Genomic DNA, 19,766 nt, shown 5'->3' on the forward strand with positions numbered 1-19,766 from the left:
TCACAGCATCCAGTGGGGTACGTTTTCTTCTAAGCCATTCTGCTCATGGCCATAGTTTGGCTTGAGAGGCTTCAGGCTCTGGAGTATTCCTTTCTTGAGAGTCAGGATGCTTTGGTGGAGAGCTATGTTTGGGTTGCTTCTTTTATATGGTTCCTTCTGGACCACTTACAGGAGGTCCCTGGGGCTTGCTCAGTCAAATGATTTGGAACGGTTTGACCAAGGTTATCTTTATCTTGACATTTCGGGCTCATTTTCTTAATTTATTGGACTTGATCCCTCAGTTTCTAGAGTCACAGACCTGACTCTACTTGTAGACTTCATAGAGCTCCAAGGTGGAAGGCACGTGGAGATTGCCCTGCCCTGTCATCGGGGAGGTAGAGTCAGCCAGTTCTGGAGAAAAGCTGTTGGCACCCGCCCATCAGCCTGAGTCCCTGGCTCCTAACGCAATCTCTCTGTGGCCTCCACTAATACTTAGCCAGCGCCCAACATACCTAGAGCACCTCACTCAGACCCACAGCAGGGAAACCCCGGCTCCAAGAGTGGTGCAGGCCCCAGAGTAATTTAATTCAGAAAACATTATTAAGTACATACTGTGGGCCAGACTCTGCACTGGGCACCAAGAACAGTGAGAGGCAGGAACCACACTGGAGAAGTTCATAGCTGCATGAGAAGATGGGCAATTACAGAGTAGAAGTCAAATAATTCAATTACTCATATGTGTAAGGTTCAGAGATAACACAGAGGTATAGTTGGCACTTGGCATGTTCGGCTTTTGGAGGAGATAATATCTCAACTGCATTTGGAAAGACAAATAGGAGCTTACCAGTGGAAAGGGTAGGGGTTTGGGATTACTTTCTAGACCACGTCTCCTAACCCCATGAATTCAAAGGTAAGCGTAACTGAGTAATGTTAAGTTGCTGTTTAGGGCACTGGTTTATAAACTTTAAATATTTTATTAAAATTGACTTGGGTGGGGGAGATAGGAGGGACAGGAATGCATCTTTTAATAAATGCCTTAGGTAGTTCTGATACCTACAGCGTGTCCTTTTTCTGAGCTCCTAGTAGTACTGAAACCCCTCAAGACAGGAACAGAGCCCAAGGCTGGGAGGTGGGAGAGAGTGCGGCACACTTCAAAAAACAAACCAGAATTTCAATGATGGCGCCTCGGGTCCTTGAAAGGCACATCCACCCCAAAGAAGTTTGAGTAAAGTGCTGGCTTTCAAATGAGGGAGGAACCAGGAAGTGTTTGTTATCTGCTCTGTCTCAAATTCCTGCTTTGTAAATAAGTATTAAAACATAGCTACTTATTTTTTTTATTTTATTTTTTTAACCAACCCGCCCTTCCCTTAGGGTTCTCTGCCAGGAAGAAAATGAACATATATCTTGATGTTCTTATTGATTTCTCTGCCCATTCTTGCCTTTTTCACCCATGTAGGGTCCTCTTCCCACACTCCTTCTGCTTTCTCCAGGATGAATTTTAACTGGTCTTAAAAACCCATTCAAAAATACATTATTTGGGTCTTCCTAGAGATAACTTTTTATAATGACTTTTTTTTTTTTCACAATTATAGGAAATTTCAGAATATATAAATCATTTGTAATCTGATTATTAACATACTTTTAATATTTTATCATTTTCTATCCAATCTTTTTTCTAGTTATTGTTTGTAGAATTGGGTTCGCACATTTTACTAGGACTGGGTACAAGATAGAGCATATGATAAATACATCCTACTTTTTCCTACACCTGGAAATTAACCCCTTCACAAACAGTTTTATATCATGTGTCTTTGACTAAACATATTATGAGCATATTCCCTCTGTCATTAAATTACCTTCAAAAATAAGATTTTAAGTGTATCATATTTCATTGACTTGTTGAACCATGTCTTTTTCTCTACTGTTACCAATTTCCCATTCCCTATGATACCTACTTCCCTTTTTTTTATTATAAATAACACAGTACTGTGCATTCTCATGTAAATCTTGAGCATGTCTGTGATTAAGAAATCTTTCTTCGTTTCTAGAAACGGTATATCGTGGGTTAAAGGGAATGAATATTTCAAGGCTTATGACATCTATTGGTGTCGCCTTCCAGAAAGATTATAACAACCTATGTTTCATTCTTGTAGTGAATAAGGGTATTCTTTCTTCCCACTCATATCATTTGTTGGTATTATTTTTAATTATCTGTTTTTTCACCTCGTACAGTCTTATTCCTTTCTGCCTTGTTCTGGAGCTGACTTTTTAGTTCCCTGAAGGACATAGCAAGGTCATGTTGCATCTGATAAGTACTTACAGTGCACTTCTAACTCCTGGCAGCTGTGTAGTGTAGAGCTTCTTGCACACATATCCTATCTGGTCTCCACAGGAAGCCTCTTACAACATGCAAAATGAAAACAATTTTTTTCTGACTATAAAATAATAAAAAATAAATCAATAAATAAGAAAAGTCATTAATAATATAACTACCCAAAGAAAAAACACTAATAACATTTTGAGATAGATCCTTCTAGACATTTTTTTCTGTTTATATTCACACACATTGCCTGTATGTGCATTGAGATTTGATTACCCAAGTGGGATCAAGGTAAACAATCTATTTTATAATTTTTTATATCTTTCTATGTTAATACATAAAAATTTAAAGAGACAGTATAGTTTTGTAGTTAAAAGCATGGGTACTGCAGCCCACTCTGCCTATTTAGTGTGAAACATTGAACAAGTTACTTAATTGCTCTGTGCCTCAGTTTGCAGAATTGTTGAGGAGGGATAATAATTATTCCTATCTTATAAGAGCATTACAAAGGTTAAATAGGTTATTATATAGGGCTGTTAGAATCCTTAATAACTTTCTATGTTGGCACCTACTATATTAGCTATTAGTGTTTATATAATACACATATTTTAAATATTCATTTTGTAATTATATAATTATAGAAATAATTAGTAAGTCTCTTATAGAAAGTGAAAAGAGAAATAAATAATGTAATAAGGTTAGTTCAATATGTACCAAAATCTGTCCATATACACAATATATACACCAAACTATTATCTAAACTGTGGTTGTTTAAGGTAATAGATTTATCAGGGACTAACTTTCACTGACTTTTTAATGTATAATTTTCTAAATCCAAATAGGTTCATCAAATTTGTACATATTTTTGTAATCTTATAGATATACATATGTATCTACACACTATTTTGTAACTTGCTTTTTTTTTACTTGATGATATATTTTAGACAACTTTCCCCATAAGTGCTGGATTGATTTTGCTCATTCTTTTGGACAGCTCTGTGATATTCTGTTGCATGGCTGTGCCACAATTTATCTGACCATTCCCTCATTGATGAACTTTTCCTCTATTATTTTTGCTGTTACAAACAATGCTTCAGTGAATATCTTTTCATGTATATCTATGTGCATTCATATGAGTTTTTTTATAGGAGAAATTCCTAGAAGTGGAATTAATGGTTTAGTGCATATATCGATTTTTAAAGGTTTTTCATATGCATCGTCAAATTGCCTTGCACAAATGTCATACCACTTTAAATTCCCACCAGTAGTGTATGACAGTTCTTGTTTTCCCACACCTGGAAATGAGTATCACACAACAATGTGTATCATCCTATATTTTCATCTTTGTTAGCCCAATACATGTAATGGTGTCTCTTTGTCATTTTAATTCTTTTAATGGCAGTGAGGTTAAAACTATTTTCATATGTTCAGTGATTATTGGTATTTCCTATGAAAATTGTCTTCTCATTGTCCATCATTGGTGTGTTTAACTTTTTCTTTTGTGTCTTTTTCTTACTGATTTGTAAATACTCTATAATATTAATTATAGTAAATCTCTGTCTACCATGTATGTTGCATATATTTCCCCCACTGTACTGATTTTTTTTTCCCAATAGTTTTCTCTCTCTTCTTCAGATTGGATAACTTCCACTGCTCTATCTTCAAGTTTACTGACACTTTCTCTGTCATCTCTATTCTGCTAGTCAGCCCATCCATTGAGTAATTTCGCATACTGGTATTTTTTCCAGTTAAAAATTTCTATTTGGTGTTTTTTTTTATATATATAGTTTCTATTTTTCAGCTAAGAGTTCCTCTCTTCATTTGCTACGAGCATATTTTCCTTCATTTCATTGACCATAGTTATAATATCTGCTTTAAAGTCCTTGTCCAATAATTCAAACATCTGGATTATCTAAGTCACTGTTGATTGTCTTTTCTCTTGAGGATAAGTGATGTTTTTCTGGTTCTTTGGATGGTGAGTAATTTGGGATTGTATCCTGGACACTGGGTATGTCTGGATTCTGATATTTTGTCTTAGCAGCCCCCCCCCCCCCAGGGTAGGCTCAACTGCAAACTCTGTCTCACCAGTGGTGAGCAGCAACTCATGTCTCAGTGCACTTCTTTTGTCTTTAGCTGGACTACTTGTAGTCTCCCTCAGAGGTCTCCTGGAAGCGTGGGCAGAGTTTGTATACAAATTAGGGTTTGCCTTTCTCTGACTCTTTCCTTTCCAAGATTTGCCCCTCACTCTCTTATCTCCTCAGGTCAGAAAGATGTGGGCTGTCTGTTGGAGTTTTTACTGCCCTGCACTTTACCCCAACTGTGGCCTATCCTTAGGGCAAAGTCACCAAAAGTGCAACTCACTCCATGCTGGACTCTTCCTCCAGGTTTTGACTCCCTTCTAAAATCCTACTTTGTTCACTCTCAGATAATTGTCTTTTGTATTTTTTTTTTTTAGTTTATTGTTATCTGCAGAGGGGATTATCTCTTATGAACTTACTCTTCCATGTTGGCAACAGAACCAGAGTTTGTTTGTTTGTTTGTTTGTTTGTTTGTTATATGCAAGTTTAATACTTTTACCTGGTCAAATATATAAATCTATTCCTTTATGGCTTCTGAAATTGGTTCTCTGCTTAAATCCATCTTCTTCACCTCATAAGTATAAATAATTTTTTTTCAAGTTAGCTAGGACTTGGACTTAAATTTTCTTCTAGTTGAACTCCAAAATGCCACCATTAATGTACTTGCTGTGGGAGTGGAGAGGAGAGGGCAGAATCAAGAATGAATAAGACTTTAGCTAATTGGCTATACCTGGTGAGGGAGGGAATCTGTGACTGAGACGAACCGATTGTGAGATGAGGGGATGCCATTGATGAAGAACATGTCAGGACTGGTACATGTCCTTCTTCAATCCAGACCTCAGCCAAAGACTTTGTGCTCTCAGCCAGATGTGTCATTTTTTATGTAGGCCCATTCATTTTCAGCCCGCACCAAATAGTGTAATGTCCCCCGGTAGGATACACAAAAGAAAACCGTGTGGGTTTGCCTACTGAGTCTCTAGCTCTAACCTAGATCCACTCTGCTCCTCAGACAGGCAGAACATGGTGGTCAAGGACCTCGGTGTTGGAGTCAGGCATATCTGGGTCCAAACTGATTCTGCCGCTGTTAGCTGCTTGACTTCTTTGAGCCTTGTTTCCCCTTTTATAAGATGGGCATAAAAATAGTTCCCATTTCATAGCGCTGTGAGAATATAAGAGAGGCAATGCGCGCCAAGGTTTACCGCAATAACTGGCACAGGGTAAACTCACTCGAGGAGTATCAGAGCACTGCCCTATCAGATCAGAGGTGTGGTTTTTGCCCCTCACCTGCTGTGGTGGCCTTGGGCAAGCTCTGCAGTCTGTGGTTCTGTCTGTAGGAATTTCCACGTCTGGAATGAAGCCTGGTTTGTGCGGACTGACTTGGGCCCCTCGTACAGCGGATGGCAGGTTCTGGATGCCACCCCCCAGGAGAGAAGCCAAGGTAACCCCCTGATGGCCCCCTGATGGCCCCCTTTTCTGGGTTTGGCTGTACATCACAGCCTTTCAATTTTTTATAGTAGTGAACCGTGGCACAGAAAAGTCACCTGAGTCCTCTCCATCTCTGGAAGGCACAATGGGATTAAAACAAAAACACTTTCTAGGTAGATTTCTTTTCCTAATTTTGCTTGGCTCAGGCTGCTATTTAACTGAGTGCCTTGCCTGTGCCCACATAGCTGCCATCACTGCTGCGGAGGCCCCGGCACATGCCAGGCAACAAGGAAAAGAAGCCGTCCTCTGCCAACAGTGATTTTCCTGCACTGGCTCTAGTAGTCTGTCCCTCCCAGCACAGGATTGTCTGTTACCTTCATTTTCAGTTGTTTCTTTCAAACTTAAAAAAAGAAAAAAGAAAAAGTTAATTATACAAGTAATATGTACACATGGTTTAAAATTTTTTTCAAACCATTCTCAAAGGCCTTACAATGAAAATTAAGTTTTACCCCCTTTCCCAACTGCAGTTTCTCTACCAGAAGCAATGAATGGGACTAGATTGGGGGACTTAGGGGAAGGATGGTAACCCTCCAGACATTTTCTAGACCACTGCTTTTCGAACTCTTCACTGTAACCCATTAGTGGTTATAAAATGAAGTCAGTGGGTTATGACCATCATTTTAAGAAATGAAATAGGATGGCGGGTAAAGGAGTGGGTTGAAGGAAAGGAAAATAACTTAAATATCAGGGTGCATTGGACATAGTAAGAATAAATATTGTCCTGTAAAACTTTTGTTTCAGGATCATATATGTGCCAAGATGTAAAATCTATTTATTTTTAAGGGTCATGGTAGAAAGAAAGTTGAAAGTGACTGTTCCAGGCATATGAAAGTGTGTATCTTTTTTGTTTATTTGTTTTGTCAATAAAATGCAATAATTCTCTTTTTTTTCCTTCTGTTGTACCTTGCTGTTTTTTGGCTGGGTGCTTCATGAGTCACACTATATCTATATATCTATATCTAAATCTAATCTAGATCCATCTATTCATTCATCTATCTACCTATCTGTCTATCTACCTATCCGTCTATCTATCTATCTATCTATCTATCTATCTATCTATCTATCTATCTATCTTATGCATCTATCTATCCATCTATCTATCTATCAGTCTATTTAGATAGAGCTACCCATGCTGAAGGTGAGAGAAGAGAGGTGACAGGGTTTGGGAGCTCAGAGGGGGAGAGACCCCTGTGGTCTGGGTGTTCAGGGAACTCTTCCAGGAACAGGGAGGCGATGATTTGGGAAGAATGATTTGCAGAGATAGAAAAGAGGCAACCCTGAGCATGAGACAGCCAGACTTTCCTCTTTCAGAAACAGATCTAGGGCAGTGGGTTAGTATGCACCCACAGAATGTACGCGTAGGATTGGGCCAGTCTTCTGAAGAGATGAAGTCAGACCAGGGTACTATTGCAAAAGATAACAGTAGCACCGTTTGTGCTGAGTGCCAAATGAGGGGGGCAGACTGTGGGGGCTGACGGAGCTTGGCAGGATAGAAACAGGGGAGCTGGGTGGCTGTGGACGGCCCCCAGAAGAGCAGGCCCTAGGGTGGGCTGCTGCAGACGGGCCTTGCTTTGGCGTGCATCTAACCTCTGCGCCCTGACCCGCAGGGGTGTTCCAGTGCGGTCCCGCTTCGGTGATGGCGATCCGCGAGGGGGACGTGAACCTGGATTTCGACATGCCCTTCGTATTTGCCGAGGTGAACGCGGACCGTATCACCTGGATCTATGATTCCCATCGCGGCAACCAGAAGCAGAATTCCTTGGACCCTCACACCATTGGCAAGTACATCAGCACCAAGGCGGTAGGCAGCTACTCTCGCATGGACGTCACCGAGAAATACAAATACCCAGAAGGTAAGAGAGGCACTGGTGAGGCGGTGGCACTTAGGGATTGATGGTGGCAAGAGAGCTTTTAAAGTGGGAAAGAGTAAACTCACTGGTGCTGGGTAAACTCACGGGATGAGTATCAGAGCCCTGCACTCTCGGATCAGACATGTGGTTTTTGCCCCTCACGTGCTACAGGGCCTTGGGCAAGCTCAGCCAGTTCTGCCTGAATGGTAAGACTGCTCTCTGGCACCTAACACCCAACTTCCCAGACTGTTTTCAGTGGGGACAGAACTGTCATGGGCAGACTGGCGCCAGAGGAAGTTTGCCACAGGGCACAGGCAGCTGTCATTCCAGCTCATCTTCAGCTGGGTCTTTTGCCATTTGCATACCTGGGGTGACAGCACAATGATTAAATAGCACAAGGAGAAACATGGTCCCCATGGGAGGCTCCCAAGGCCTTTAGGAGAAATTATTCAGTCAACCCCCTCCCTTAGCCTCCAAGAAACACAGACAGAAAACATTCTCTGAACAAAGAAATGGACAAAGACTCCAAAGACATGGGCTTGTGCTATGTTCACTTCGGAAGCCTCCCAAGAAACCATTGAGGTGGGACTACATCACGAGGAGAATTCCCATGCCCCTGAAATCTTAAGCATCTGCATGAGTGCTGGCCCCCCTAAAGTCACTGGGAAGACTAGTTGCTAGCAGGCTACCTTTAACTCAAATGACTCCTGTTGCTCTATTTTGGAAGTTGCTTTCAAAGTCAGCAGCCTCTCTCTTTGAGGATTCTCCACTGGGACAAAAGTTCTACATTTGCAGGGGATGTTCATTTTTAGAAATAGCCCAAAGTAAATTAATGCTTGCTCTAGCAGGCCAGTCCATCCCTTAAGAGAGCCAATGTTTCATTCTTTCTAAAATGCTTTGAAATAGTTGCTTCAGTGGCTCCTCACAGTTGGTTCTGAGGGGTCAAGAAAAGTGCTCTCAGAAAGGTGCCCACAATACATCCTAAAGTAAACCCTACAGCTGTGCAGCTGCTGGCTGTTGGTGCTGGCTGCACTTTACAAAAGAGAAACGCTGAGCACAGGAGGTAGGGTCTGGCTCCAAGTTCAGTTGCATGACCCTCTGGGTAGTGGTATTTGTGGACATTTGCAGGCACAACTCTAGGGCAATGAGATTGGTGACCTCAATTTGGCCCCATCTGTTTCTGCAAGCTATTCCCACTGTCGGGATCAGATGGCCCTTCTCTCAGTCAGTAAACATGGACTGAGACCTCCACCAGCGCCTGCTCTGTGCTCAGCTCTGGGGAGGCAACAGAGAACACTACAGATGGGCCCCTGCCCTTGCGGAGCTCATAGATCAGAGGGGAAGGCAGATAGAAGACAAGCATTTTCAAAGATGTCATGATGTGGAAACAAGCAAAGGGGCCAGAGAACAAACCATCCGGGGCAAGAGGTGAACTCCAGTCCTACCACTTAGAACTATGCGACCTCAAGCATGATTCTTAGGATCCCTCATCCCCCGTTTCCTCACCTGTAGAATGACAGTAGCGATGCCCGTCTTCAGTAGGATGTAAATGAGCCGGGGTTTATAAAGCATTGAGTGCAGTGCCTGGCACAGAGTGAGGATTTCATAACTAGTGGTGATTTTTTTCCAGTTTGAACATCTGCAGCCTCATTGGAATAATGACCTCGCAAGCTGACTTTTGAAGTGCACTGTTTACTTGAATATATGACTCTGTGGGGGTGCCCTACCTTACTGTCATGCCTTGATTCTACTTCTTGGGGGCTCTGGCTGTCCCAGCCAAACCTTCTAAACAATGAAGAGGGGCCAGGTTTGGGTCAGGTTGGAGAGAATCCCTGCAGGATTCCTGGCAACGCCCCAGCCCCTGCGTGACAGCAGGGCTCGTCACCCTGCCTGTTGTTGCCCAGTTCTCCTTACCTAATGATGCGTTTGTCTCTGAGGGCCCTAGGGAAGAAAAGCTCATAAAATAGGTTGCTAAGCATTTGTGCAATAGTAACACCAAGAGAGAAAACAGTAGCAGGAAGCTTAGTCTTGAGTAAGCCCAGCAGGTGACCTATATAGGTATCTAGGCTCTGAGTCTCATTGTGCAAACACACCTGCTCCGAGGTCCTGGGCACAGAAGGTTCTGCTCCCTGCACAGACATCAGCCCTGGGTGTGGACTTACAACTCGGCTAGAGAATGGGAAGGCACCAAAAGGAACCCAGCCCACCAGGAGCTATCAGTTCGGGTAATCTGGCTGCCTGCCTCCTTTTTGGTAGGGAGTGTGGGAGGAACCTTGAACTATGGGGTCGTGAAGACTGGCTCCCTCTCTGCTTCTAATCTCCAGATTAGACTTGTCACTTGGACCAGTCACTTCCCTGCTTACGGCCTTAATTCTAGCATGATGGGCTTGGATGAATTAGTCTCTGAGATCTCAGCCAGTTCTTACATGTAACGTATGGGGAAAGTGCTTACAATAAGTCATCTGGAGTCTTAAAAATTTTCCAGGTTGGTTGGGGAAGGTGGAAGCCATAAATATGGTCTGCAGATATAAACATGGTAATTCCTTGTGTACCTCTGTCCATGTTCCTGGAAGATCAATACCTCCCCATTGATAGCGGGTCTATCTTCAGATCAAGGTAGGGAGCTCAACACTGGCTCCGAAATTTGGAGTTTGTCACTCAGCTCCTAGTGCCCAAGAGCCATGAACTTTAGCATACATCATGGCTGTTCTCCGCAGGCTGTTTATACCATCACATTCAGCGGGACCCACAATCTGAGTCAGTCAGTCCTTTGTGTTTCTGAAACCTGAACTCTCTTGACAATTTAAACTAGTCATAACTTGGAACCGTACCAACCATGGGAAGTTACTGTCAGTTGACAGAGACAAAAGTAACGCTCTTCAACTCTTCAAAGCACCTTTAGAAACAAAGCAGAATAACACGGTAAATTGGTTTGAAAAAAATTCTACTGAAGCCAATTCTAAATCATAACCTTATTTATTTATGTATTTATTTTGCCTGTGAACTCATTCTAACCTTTTTAGCTCGGTTTTTGTTTATTTTTAAATTATCTGTTTGTTCTTTAAGTCTTACAAGGAAACTTTTATTCAAAAAAAAAAAGAAAGAAAGAAATCAAACCTAATTAACCTAAGCAAAAATATCAAGCCCAATCGTAATTTTATATTGTTGCTGAGAAAGCTTTCCTTACATACAGCTCCTTGGAAATTTAGAGCTGATTGGAAAGGCACCATAGACTGGCTGGTCTGAGAGCCTTACCTTAACCTTTTCACTGCATTAACTGATTTCAAATTTGTTCTCCAAAATGTGTCAAAAACCCACAGAAAATAATTACAGTATTTATATTTTTAAGTAAATACAGTTAAGGTACTACATTTTGTTAAATGATTACTTTAAAGTATAAACATTTCCTATCATTATTCATTCTTGAAAAATACAAAAATATAGAAAAATGTACATCCGTCTTCTTAAACTTCCCTTCTGGAACACTGAGCTCATGGGGTAAAGTCAAACGCCGCAGTCAGCGGCATGGAAATAGCATTCAACTATAGACGAAGGTCGCAGCGAAAATGTTAAAGAGGATGAAATGGCGACCTGGAGAGTTTGGACACTTGCTTGGGTCAGAATCACTGTGCAGCAGCAGAACGAGTGTTAGTCCCAGGCCACTTTCCAGGCAGGACACTGTCCTCTGTCCAGGTTGCCACTGCGTCTCTGAGATGCTTCTCTCTTTTCCCCCCACATAGGTTCCAACCAGGAAAGAAAAGTGTTTGAAAAAGCTGTGGGGAAACTTAAACCCAACAGTTCATTTGGCCCAACATCTGCAGGAGACATCACAAATGAGGAACGGGAGCCCAGCATCTCTGGCAGGTTCAAGGTCAATGGCATACTGGCAGTGGGCAAAGAAGTCAACCTAGCCCTTTTGGTGAAAAACCTGACGCGTGATATGAAGACAGTGACAGTGAACATGACAGCCTGGACCATCGTTTATAATGGCACGCTTGTACATGAAGTGTGGAAGGACTCCATCACAATATCTCTGGACCCTGAAGAAGGTAACTCATTTTTCCTCTAGGTTGTTGAGACACCTGGCATCCAAGGTCACTGATATTCTGTTGGGGTTGGAGAGTTCCTATTGGAACTGACTCAGTCGTCTAAGGATCAAACAGCACAGGGCCTCTGCGGTTAAGCCTTAGATTTTGAAGTTTTGGAAGTTGCTGTCATGGTGCACAATGCGTCAGCATGGTGCCAACCCAAATCCTTTTATGCCCTCAGTGAGGAAGGAGGGAGCCTTGGGTGATTAATAGACATACCACATTATCCCTTACAGGTATATACCACTTCCCACAGTGTGCGGAGTGCTTCCTCATTTGATCTTCTATAAAGGACAGATTTCAGTATCCCCATTTTACAGAGGCCAAAACTGAGGCTTGGAGAGATTGTGATTTGCCTAAGAGATTAAGTGTTGTAGCTAGTAAGTGGCAATGCCAGGGTCTTGGTCCTAGGTTTCCTGATGCTACATCCAGTACCACCTTCCACACCCATTTTCTAGGGCGTATTGCTGCCACCACCATCCCCCACATGCCACGCCCACCCACCCCACCCCACAATGAATCACTTTTCAGGTTTGACCCTAGAAGTGTTGCAATGTACCACAGGGTCTTGTACCCTCACCTAATGTTCCCTACAGCTGTCCAGGAGTGAGTGGAGTTTCCTGACAACAGCGATGGGAGGTCTGAGAATTTGGGAGGAACAGTTACTCCTTACTCTTGGGTGGTACAGATGGGAAGGCAGCAGGTGGAGCAGGGAAAGGTTGGAGCCCTGGAAGGATTACAATGCAGGTGTGCCCACACTGGCAAAATCCCTCAAGCTGTTATGAAAAGTTGAGACTTACAGAGAAGATTAACAAGGGTGGGGTGGTGATTTGCTTCACAGAAAGAAGTAATAAAAACTGATTAATTAACACAGCCCATCTTGAAAGAAGTCTGTCTGCAGAGGAACCTGAGACACATTTTACCTGTCAGAAGGCAGCAGTCCCCTAGCAACCTGACTTCTGGCAGAATATTAGCAGAAATCTTCCCCATACCAAAAGCAACTGCCTGGCTGTTGTTCACCTTCAGAGCTCAAGAGAAGAGCTATTTTTGTCGGCCAAAAGTAATTCACATGAGAGAAATGGTTAAAAAAAAAAAAAAAAAAAAAAAAAAAAAAAAAAAAAAAACTTCTGCAAGAGGGAGCAGAATGAAATGGGAAGGGGCGAGGAAACAGGTGAACTGGTCCGGATGCTGTCACCTACTTTCCGGGTGACGCTGTTCATACGTCCTCCGCCATTTTCAGAAGGAAGCCTCAGTGTTCACTGCCTGAGAGGGCTGGACCAGGTGATGCAAGGGCCTGTCATAGCTTCATTTGGGGCAGACTGGGCAAATTTCTCCAGTGCTAAAAGCAGAGGCAGCTTCTTCCTTACAGCCTTACCTCAAAGGGGTGCCTCCAGGCCACCGAGCGTGATAGTGTGGAGAGATGGGGCTGCCCTGGACCCCAGAGGAGGGAGAGGTACCTGTGGCCTGCGGTACCAGATGGGAGCCTTAATGCTTGGGGAGGAGCCAGATGAATGGAGAGAAGCTGGGGAAGGCATTTCCACCTGAGAGAACAATGTGAGTCAAAGCAGGGAGGTGACAATGTGCCTGTCCTGAGAAGGAACAATGAGAGGTGCAGAGGGTTCTTTTTTTTTTTCTTTTTTCTTTCTCCTTTTTTTTTATTAGTTTCAGGTGTACAGAACAACGTAATAGACATTTATCACTTATGCCCCTCACACAGTGACAACCCCCTCCCCCCCATCCACTGTCCCTCTGACATCGCACACAGCCATTACATTTCCACTGTCTCTATTCCTAATGCTGAACTCTGCTTCTTGTAACTATATATATATAAGTAAAAAATTGTAGTTAAGGGAGAGGTGAGTTGGGCTCAGTGATGCAGGGCCAGATTGAGGGATCTGAAGTTTATTTAGTGATGAGCCACGGAAGATTTTTGAGGTGACATGGAAGAGGAGGGACGTGATTTGAGAAAAGAAAAACAGAAGTTCTTCTAAAGCCGTGTCTGACTGATACGTGCAGATGACTTGGAAGCAGAAGAGGCCCGAGGCGGGGAGGTGCCTCAAACACTGCTGCTAGAATCCGAGGCTATGAAATGAAGTGGGAAGATCATTTTGCCAATCCCTGACTTCCCTTCCTAGTGTTTACTGTGTTATCATCATTATTGCCATCATCACTAGGCACTCAGTTAATATTTGTATTCTTCCCTTGCCCTTTAGAAGGAAATTTGCCCTCTGACGTTTTCTGGATGTGGAGGAAGATTCAGCCCCTCTAAGCCCATCCTCCTGGGAATCTGCCCAGCCAGCTACAGTCCTGGCCTCTCCCTGGTCCCTCCTCTAGAGCCTGCACAGGATAGGGGGGTGTTTCCCACAAGGCTTGGCCCAGGGAGGGCTCAGTCAAGCCCTGGGCTACAGATATTCCTGGCCCGCTCTCACTGACTTGGCTTGGTATCAACTTTGAAGAAGGTTTCAGAAGCCAACCCCACTCCCTCTCACTCTGCTCCCCTGGCTTCTCTTCCAGAAATACAGCATCCCGTGAAGATCACCTACGCTCAGTATGAGAAGTACCTGAAAGCGGACAATATGATCCGGACCACAGCCATATGCCAGGCCTCCGATGAGGCTGAGGTAGTGGTGGAAAGGGACGTCATCCTGGACAACCCCACACTGACCCTGGAGGTAAAGGGGTGGGGAGGGGTGACCCCTAGCCAGCCAGCCCTGTGGGCCATGGCCCTCCCTGACCACAAGGAAGGTCCTTCCCTGCTGAGAGGGGCAGGGGACTGGGCTCAGCTCTGGTCCAGTCTCTGCCAAATGGATCCTCCAAGAGATCCTGCTCACACCTTGTTCCCTGGCTGGTGAGATAAACAGGAGCATTGCCCTGTGTCTTCTTTGGTTCCAGTTCTAGAGCCACTGGGGGTACCAGCTCAGTAGTGGCTGGAGGGACTCTTCTGTTCACTCTCCCACCCACTCAGCTCTGAGCATCTGCTGTGTCCTGGGCCATGCCAGACTCAAGAATCACAGAGGGCCCCAGGAGCTGGATTCTGCCTGCAGGGAGGTCACAGCCCAGCCCCCAGACATATTTGTAGAGCAGATCAGAAATGGGCACAACTCACATGTATCTCTCCACTCTCTAGACCCCAGAGTTATAGAACTGTGGGCTCTTAGGAGCCTAGTCTCGTGCTCCCATACTCTGCCGTTTCACACAAGAGTAAACTGAGGCCCAGAGAGAAAGAACTGCTAGTTGCTGCAAGAGCCAGGGCTAGACCTCAGGCCCTGGGACTCCCAACCGAGGGCCCTTCCCCGGACATCCGGCATGTCCATACCGGCAGCAGCATCTTCGTAGTGGTGGCGAATGAGGCTGCCTCTGTCTCTGCTCTGGTTTCGGGCTCTGCTCCCAGGCTCCTGGGGCCACTCTATCCCTTCCTCGGTGCCTGGACCAGGAGTACTTGTGCCGACTGTAAGCCTGTCCCTCCTCTCCAGCCCCTGGACCTGCCGGCCCCCCAGCCCAGGGTGTAGGCCACCAGAGCCAGACAACACAAACCTAAAGGGTGAGGGGCTGGCAGGCAAGGCAGGCAGAGGAGATGGGGTCTTCCCCTGAGGTGTCCCACAGACAGCCTAGCCTCATGGGTCAGGCGTCTGCGGTAGCTACCATCTTCCCCACCTGTCTAGGTAGTGATTGCCTTTCTCTGTTCCATCACAATGCTGCCAGCTTCTTGAGCCCCAGATTTCTAGAGGAGCTGGATAATTGTGGCTGTCCTGGTCCTATCTCCCCAAGCTGCACCCTGGCCACAGGGAGCTCAGAGAGAGGTCAGGAGGACCCAGGGCTCCTACAGCCATGCAGTTAGCCTGCGATTGAGACCTTTCACTGTCTTGGTTAGTCTGTCCTGTGCTTCAGAATGGGCAGGGTGACCCTCCCTCTCAGGGGCTAGGGAGTCAGGGACTGGACAGCAGTTTAGGCGAAAGCAGAGCGGGGCAGTAGTTCAGCCTTCGGGTCTATAACCTTGTATCCAGGCCCCATCATTTATCAGCAGTGACCCTGAGTATGTCCCTTAATCTCTGAGTCTCAGTTGCTCCAACTCTGTAACGGGGATGATAAAACACTTTCCTTGCAGGATGTCATTTCTTTAGGGAAGCCTTTCCTGACCTTCCACACCTCCCCCGCAAAATTCAGCCTGGTCTCCAGTTAAACACCTCCTGAGCCTGTGTCCTCTTGCTTCATGGCATTTGTCCTAGTTGAAGTTATACCTTTATTTGTGCAATTGCTTGGTTGCTGTCTCCAGCAGACGGAAACTCCATGACAGTAGGTGCTCACCCTGCTCGGGGCCGCCACTGTCTCCCCTGCCATATCATAGAAAATAATCAATATTTGTAAAACAAAAACATCTCTATCCCCTGGAACAGAGACGCTTGGCTCCAGGCTGGCATTCTTCGCCACCCATAGTTTTCATTGTCAGTCCATAGTTGTTCCCTGTGTGTTAAGGCCTCCCCTGCTTCCCAGGGCATTTCCAAGAAATGTGCCCTGTCACTGGACACCTGATGGACAGCCCAGTACTTATTCTCATTCCTGAGGCTGGTAAAAGAGGCTGGGTAGCAGCCAGTTCAGTTATGAAAACACTCTGTGTTAAAATGATCCATGTTTAAATGAAGTTAGGTTTCTCCCCATTATAATCTCTTATCCAATATCCTCAACCCTCCTCATAGCCTTATCTTTTATTCAATACTTTTGTGTTACATCTTTTGGATTTCCATATCAAGTCTGCTTTGCCTTTAAAGAGTCTGTAAAAGGAAATCAGAATGCGTACAGGCTGGAAATATACCATCGAGAACTTTCTTCTTGAATCTTGTTAAAAGGCATTCCTTCTTGTGGACCTCTTTGTGTGAATTTCCTCCTAACGCATTCTCTCCCCTACTTGGGCCTTCAGAGAATCAAGACATCCTTCCTTGTCCTAACTGAATGAATTGATGCATAGCTCATTCAGAGCAGGGTGCAGATTTTTAATCTTATAAGAGTGATCTGTATGAAAAAATACGAATTTGGGTAAAACCCCATTGTCTTATCTGGCATTGATTGGCACTTAGCAGTGAGGTCCTTACACTGTAGAAACTGAACCATGAAATCTGAACGTTTTGCCAAAGGGTGATGTCCTTTATTCATCCAGGGACCACTGACAATCACACACTGGTTTCTAGTGGCCTTTATCCTCGCCTTTGGGTGCATGTACAGATTTCGGTCAATAGGACAGGGTGGTGAACAGCAATAAAGAAAGAAAAACAAGTACATGGAAATCTCAAATTGAATATCAATGTGAAAAACATGGCACCACTCATGTAGCCTTGTTGTAACCCAGTGGCATGAAATTATGCTTCACCCTTCGAATTATGTCACACACTGAAATGAGTTCCACAGGAGAAATTATGGTATAGACCATGGTCTCTAAAATGTTTTAGTTATGCACAAATTATTGGTAGGCATTACTAGTGAGGAGAGCAAACGCTCTGAAACCAGGGAGGCGCTGGCTAGTCAATCTTTCTGAACTACGCTGTTCGTACTGCAAAATGGTTGCTGTAAGGATTCGTGGCAAGAAAAAGAACAAGAAACACAAAAAGCAGCCCCCTGTAGTGATCTTCAAAACAAGAAGAAAAGAAATCCACCAGCCATACAATTTCAGTTTCTATTTCCAAAACGCTTTCTTCCCACCCATGATCTCATATGGGCCCTCCTATCCCAGAGAAGAAGGCAGGAAGGCATGACTAGTCCATTTATCAGACAAAGTTGAGACCCAGGAACCACAAGCCTTTCTTTTTGGGAGCAAACACATCGTCCAGGTTTGCTTTTCTGACTGGAAGGCTAGGCTTCTCTGGCCTCTGACCAAGGACAGTGCAATGTTGGAGCCCTGTCCAGGCCACAAGATAGCATGTAAGGAAACTCTGGGCTCCACAAGTTTGAAGGATATCACTAGACAGGGTGTCATCAGAAGAGAATGACCTGAATTGAAGTGGGGGCCCAACACCGTGTCCTGTGGAGAGCAGCTCAGGGAGGGGGCTTCCAGCCTTGAAGGGAAGAAACGGGACCAGGGAGTGAGGTTCAAGGAAAGAACAGTTATTAAGTTCAGAACGAAACCTTGCCCAACACTCAGAGTAGCCCACAGCGGAACCAGGCTGTCCTGGGAAGAAGTGGACGCCCTTCCCAGGGTGAGTTGGAAAAGGGGACTGTGAACCCGGCAGGGAAGTTAAACTGCTCTCAGCCACCACAGTGTGCCGCCTTCACCCTCAGCCAGGGCGTCCTGTCTGTAGCATGGGGATCATAGCAACTTCCTAGGAACCCCCTGCATGAATGTCGCTGACACTTAGGAAGAGGAAACAGACAGTCCTGCCTTCCTTTGTCCTCAGTGACATCTTCCCCATGACCCAGTCACCCAGTCAGCCCTGTCAGCTCTCACCGAATGGCAGGTGAGCCAGCAGCAAGTGTGCTGACCCTGTCAACCCCTCTCCCCCGTAGCTGCTGGATCAGGCCAAGGTGCGGAAGCCCGTGAACGTGCAGATGCTGTTCTCCAACCCGCTGGACGAGCCAGTGAAGAACTGCGTGCTGATGGTGGAGGGGAGCGGCCTGCTACTGGGCAGCCTCAAGATCGAGTGAGTCCCAGGCTTCAAGGGCCCATGTGGGGTGGTCGGAGGGGGGCACCGGGCACACAGAGCTTCTCTAGCCTTGGAACTCGAGAGTCTGCATGTAGGCAACCACATTTGCCCTTGGTTTGGGGGTTCACCAAACTTGAACTCTCAGGAAGTCCAGGTCCCCAGAACTTGGAGCTGGTCCTCAGGGCTTAGCATATTTGGGAGATCATGGAACCCCTACCTCCACCTGCTGAGGGGTCCCAGGGCTGGAGGGATCTGGTGACTCAGGGTGGCAGTGAGAGGGAGCTAAAGGAGCAGTGACCTTGTCCGGTCTCAACCAGAGCAGGACTTGAGGCCACAGAGGCCCATCCAGTCTGCGGTCCCTGAATCTCACCATCAATATTGACTCGTGCCCTTCCCCAACAGTGTGCCAACCCTGCGCCCCAAGGAGCGGTCCCGGGTGCGTTTTGAAATCATGCCCACACGGAGTGGCACCAAGCAACTGCTCGCTGATTTCTCCTGCAACAAGTTTCCTGCGATCAAGGCTATGCTGTCCATTGATGTGGCCGAGTGAAGGGCCCCGGGTGACCCACATACAAACTTGGGTACCACGGAGCAGGCAGGGCTCACCTGTCCAGCCTGGGAAACCCACTCCATTCCCTAAGGCTTCCTGGATGAGCAGCTCCAGCCTCCAGCACACCCTGTTCTCTCACTCCCAGGCTGGCCTGGCTCCACCCTGACCCGAGACTTGATCAGTTTTTCACATTCCCTGGCTGCTTCTCCCCGTGGCTGCCTGCTCTGTGAGCCCCAGGCCCCGCTCAGCCCTCCCACCCACCATTGCAGCAGGACAAATGGTACCTGACCCAGCAACTCTCTGAATGCACACCAGGGAGAAGGCAGTCTGGACTGTTTGCTGATCCCAGGCCTGCAGTTGGGACATTCCTGTTCCAGCCTCGGGCCACTGTGGAGGGGAGGGGATGGTTAACCTTCTGTCATGGCACTCACATTCGTGCCATTTCAAAATAAACATTAAAAAGAGTGCAATCACACAGCATCGGCTCTTCAAGACTGCTGCTTCACCTAAGGTGGTAGAAAAGGAGAGAGTGGCTGGGGCCATGTCCTTCCTGTGAAGGGATGACCTTGGGAAGACTTGTTCTCCACATTCCAATGCCCAAAAGGAGTGGGCTTGCTGTGTGTGGCTCCAGGTGCAAAACTAGGGAGACATTTCAAGTCAATTTAGGAAAAGTTTCTGATTTGATGTCCCAAACCAGATTAGGCCACCTTAGGAGTTAGCTCCTTGTCACGCAAGCTTCAAGGGCTCTCTCTGTGGCCGAGCACTCTCTTTTAGAGCCCTCTACAGG

The 19,766-nt window shown here is 45.5% G+C and overlaps 1 protein-coding gene across 1 annotated transcript in view; it reads left to right on the forward strand.

Moving 5' to 3' along the window:
- TGM3 (transglutaminase 3) overlaps window positions 1–19,456 on the forward strand; it is a 40,413-nt gene extending 20,957 nt beyond the window's left edge. Inside the window, exons 8-13 of the mRNA XM_074317763.2 lie at window positions 5,712–5,815; window positions 7,470–7,715; window positions 11,453–11,761; window positions 14,315–14,472; window positions 18,293–18,426; window positions 18,832–19,456. Of these exons, the coding sequence (XP_074173864.2) occupies window positions 5,712–5,815; window positions 7,470–7,715; window positions 11,453–11,761; window positions 14,315–14,472; window positions 18,293–18,426; window positions 18,832–18,979 (1,099 nt within the window). The 3' untranslated portion in view covers window positions 18,980–19,456. The remainder of the gene's footprint in view (window positions 1–5,711; window positions 5,816–7,469; window positions 7,716–11,452; window positions 11,762–14,314; window positions 14,473–18,292; window positions 18,427–18,831) is intronic.
- Window positions 19,457–19,766: the final 310 nt, after the last annotated feature.

Source organism: Rhinolophus sinicus, chromosome 13, assembly GCF_057876585.1.
Source record: "Rhinolophus sinicus isolate RSI-liver-muscle chromosome 13, RSI-T2T, whole genome shotgun sequence".
NCBI lineage: Eukaryota > Metazoa > Chordata > Mammalia > Chiroptera > Rhinolophidae > Rhinolophus > Rhinolophus sinicus.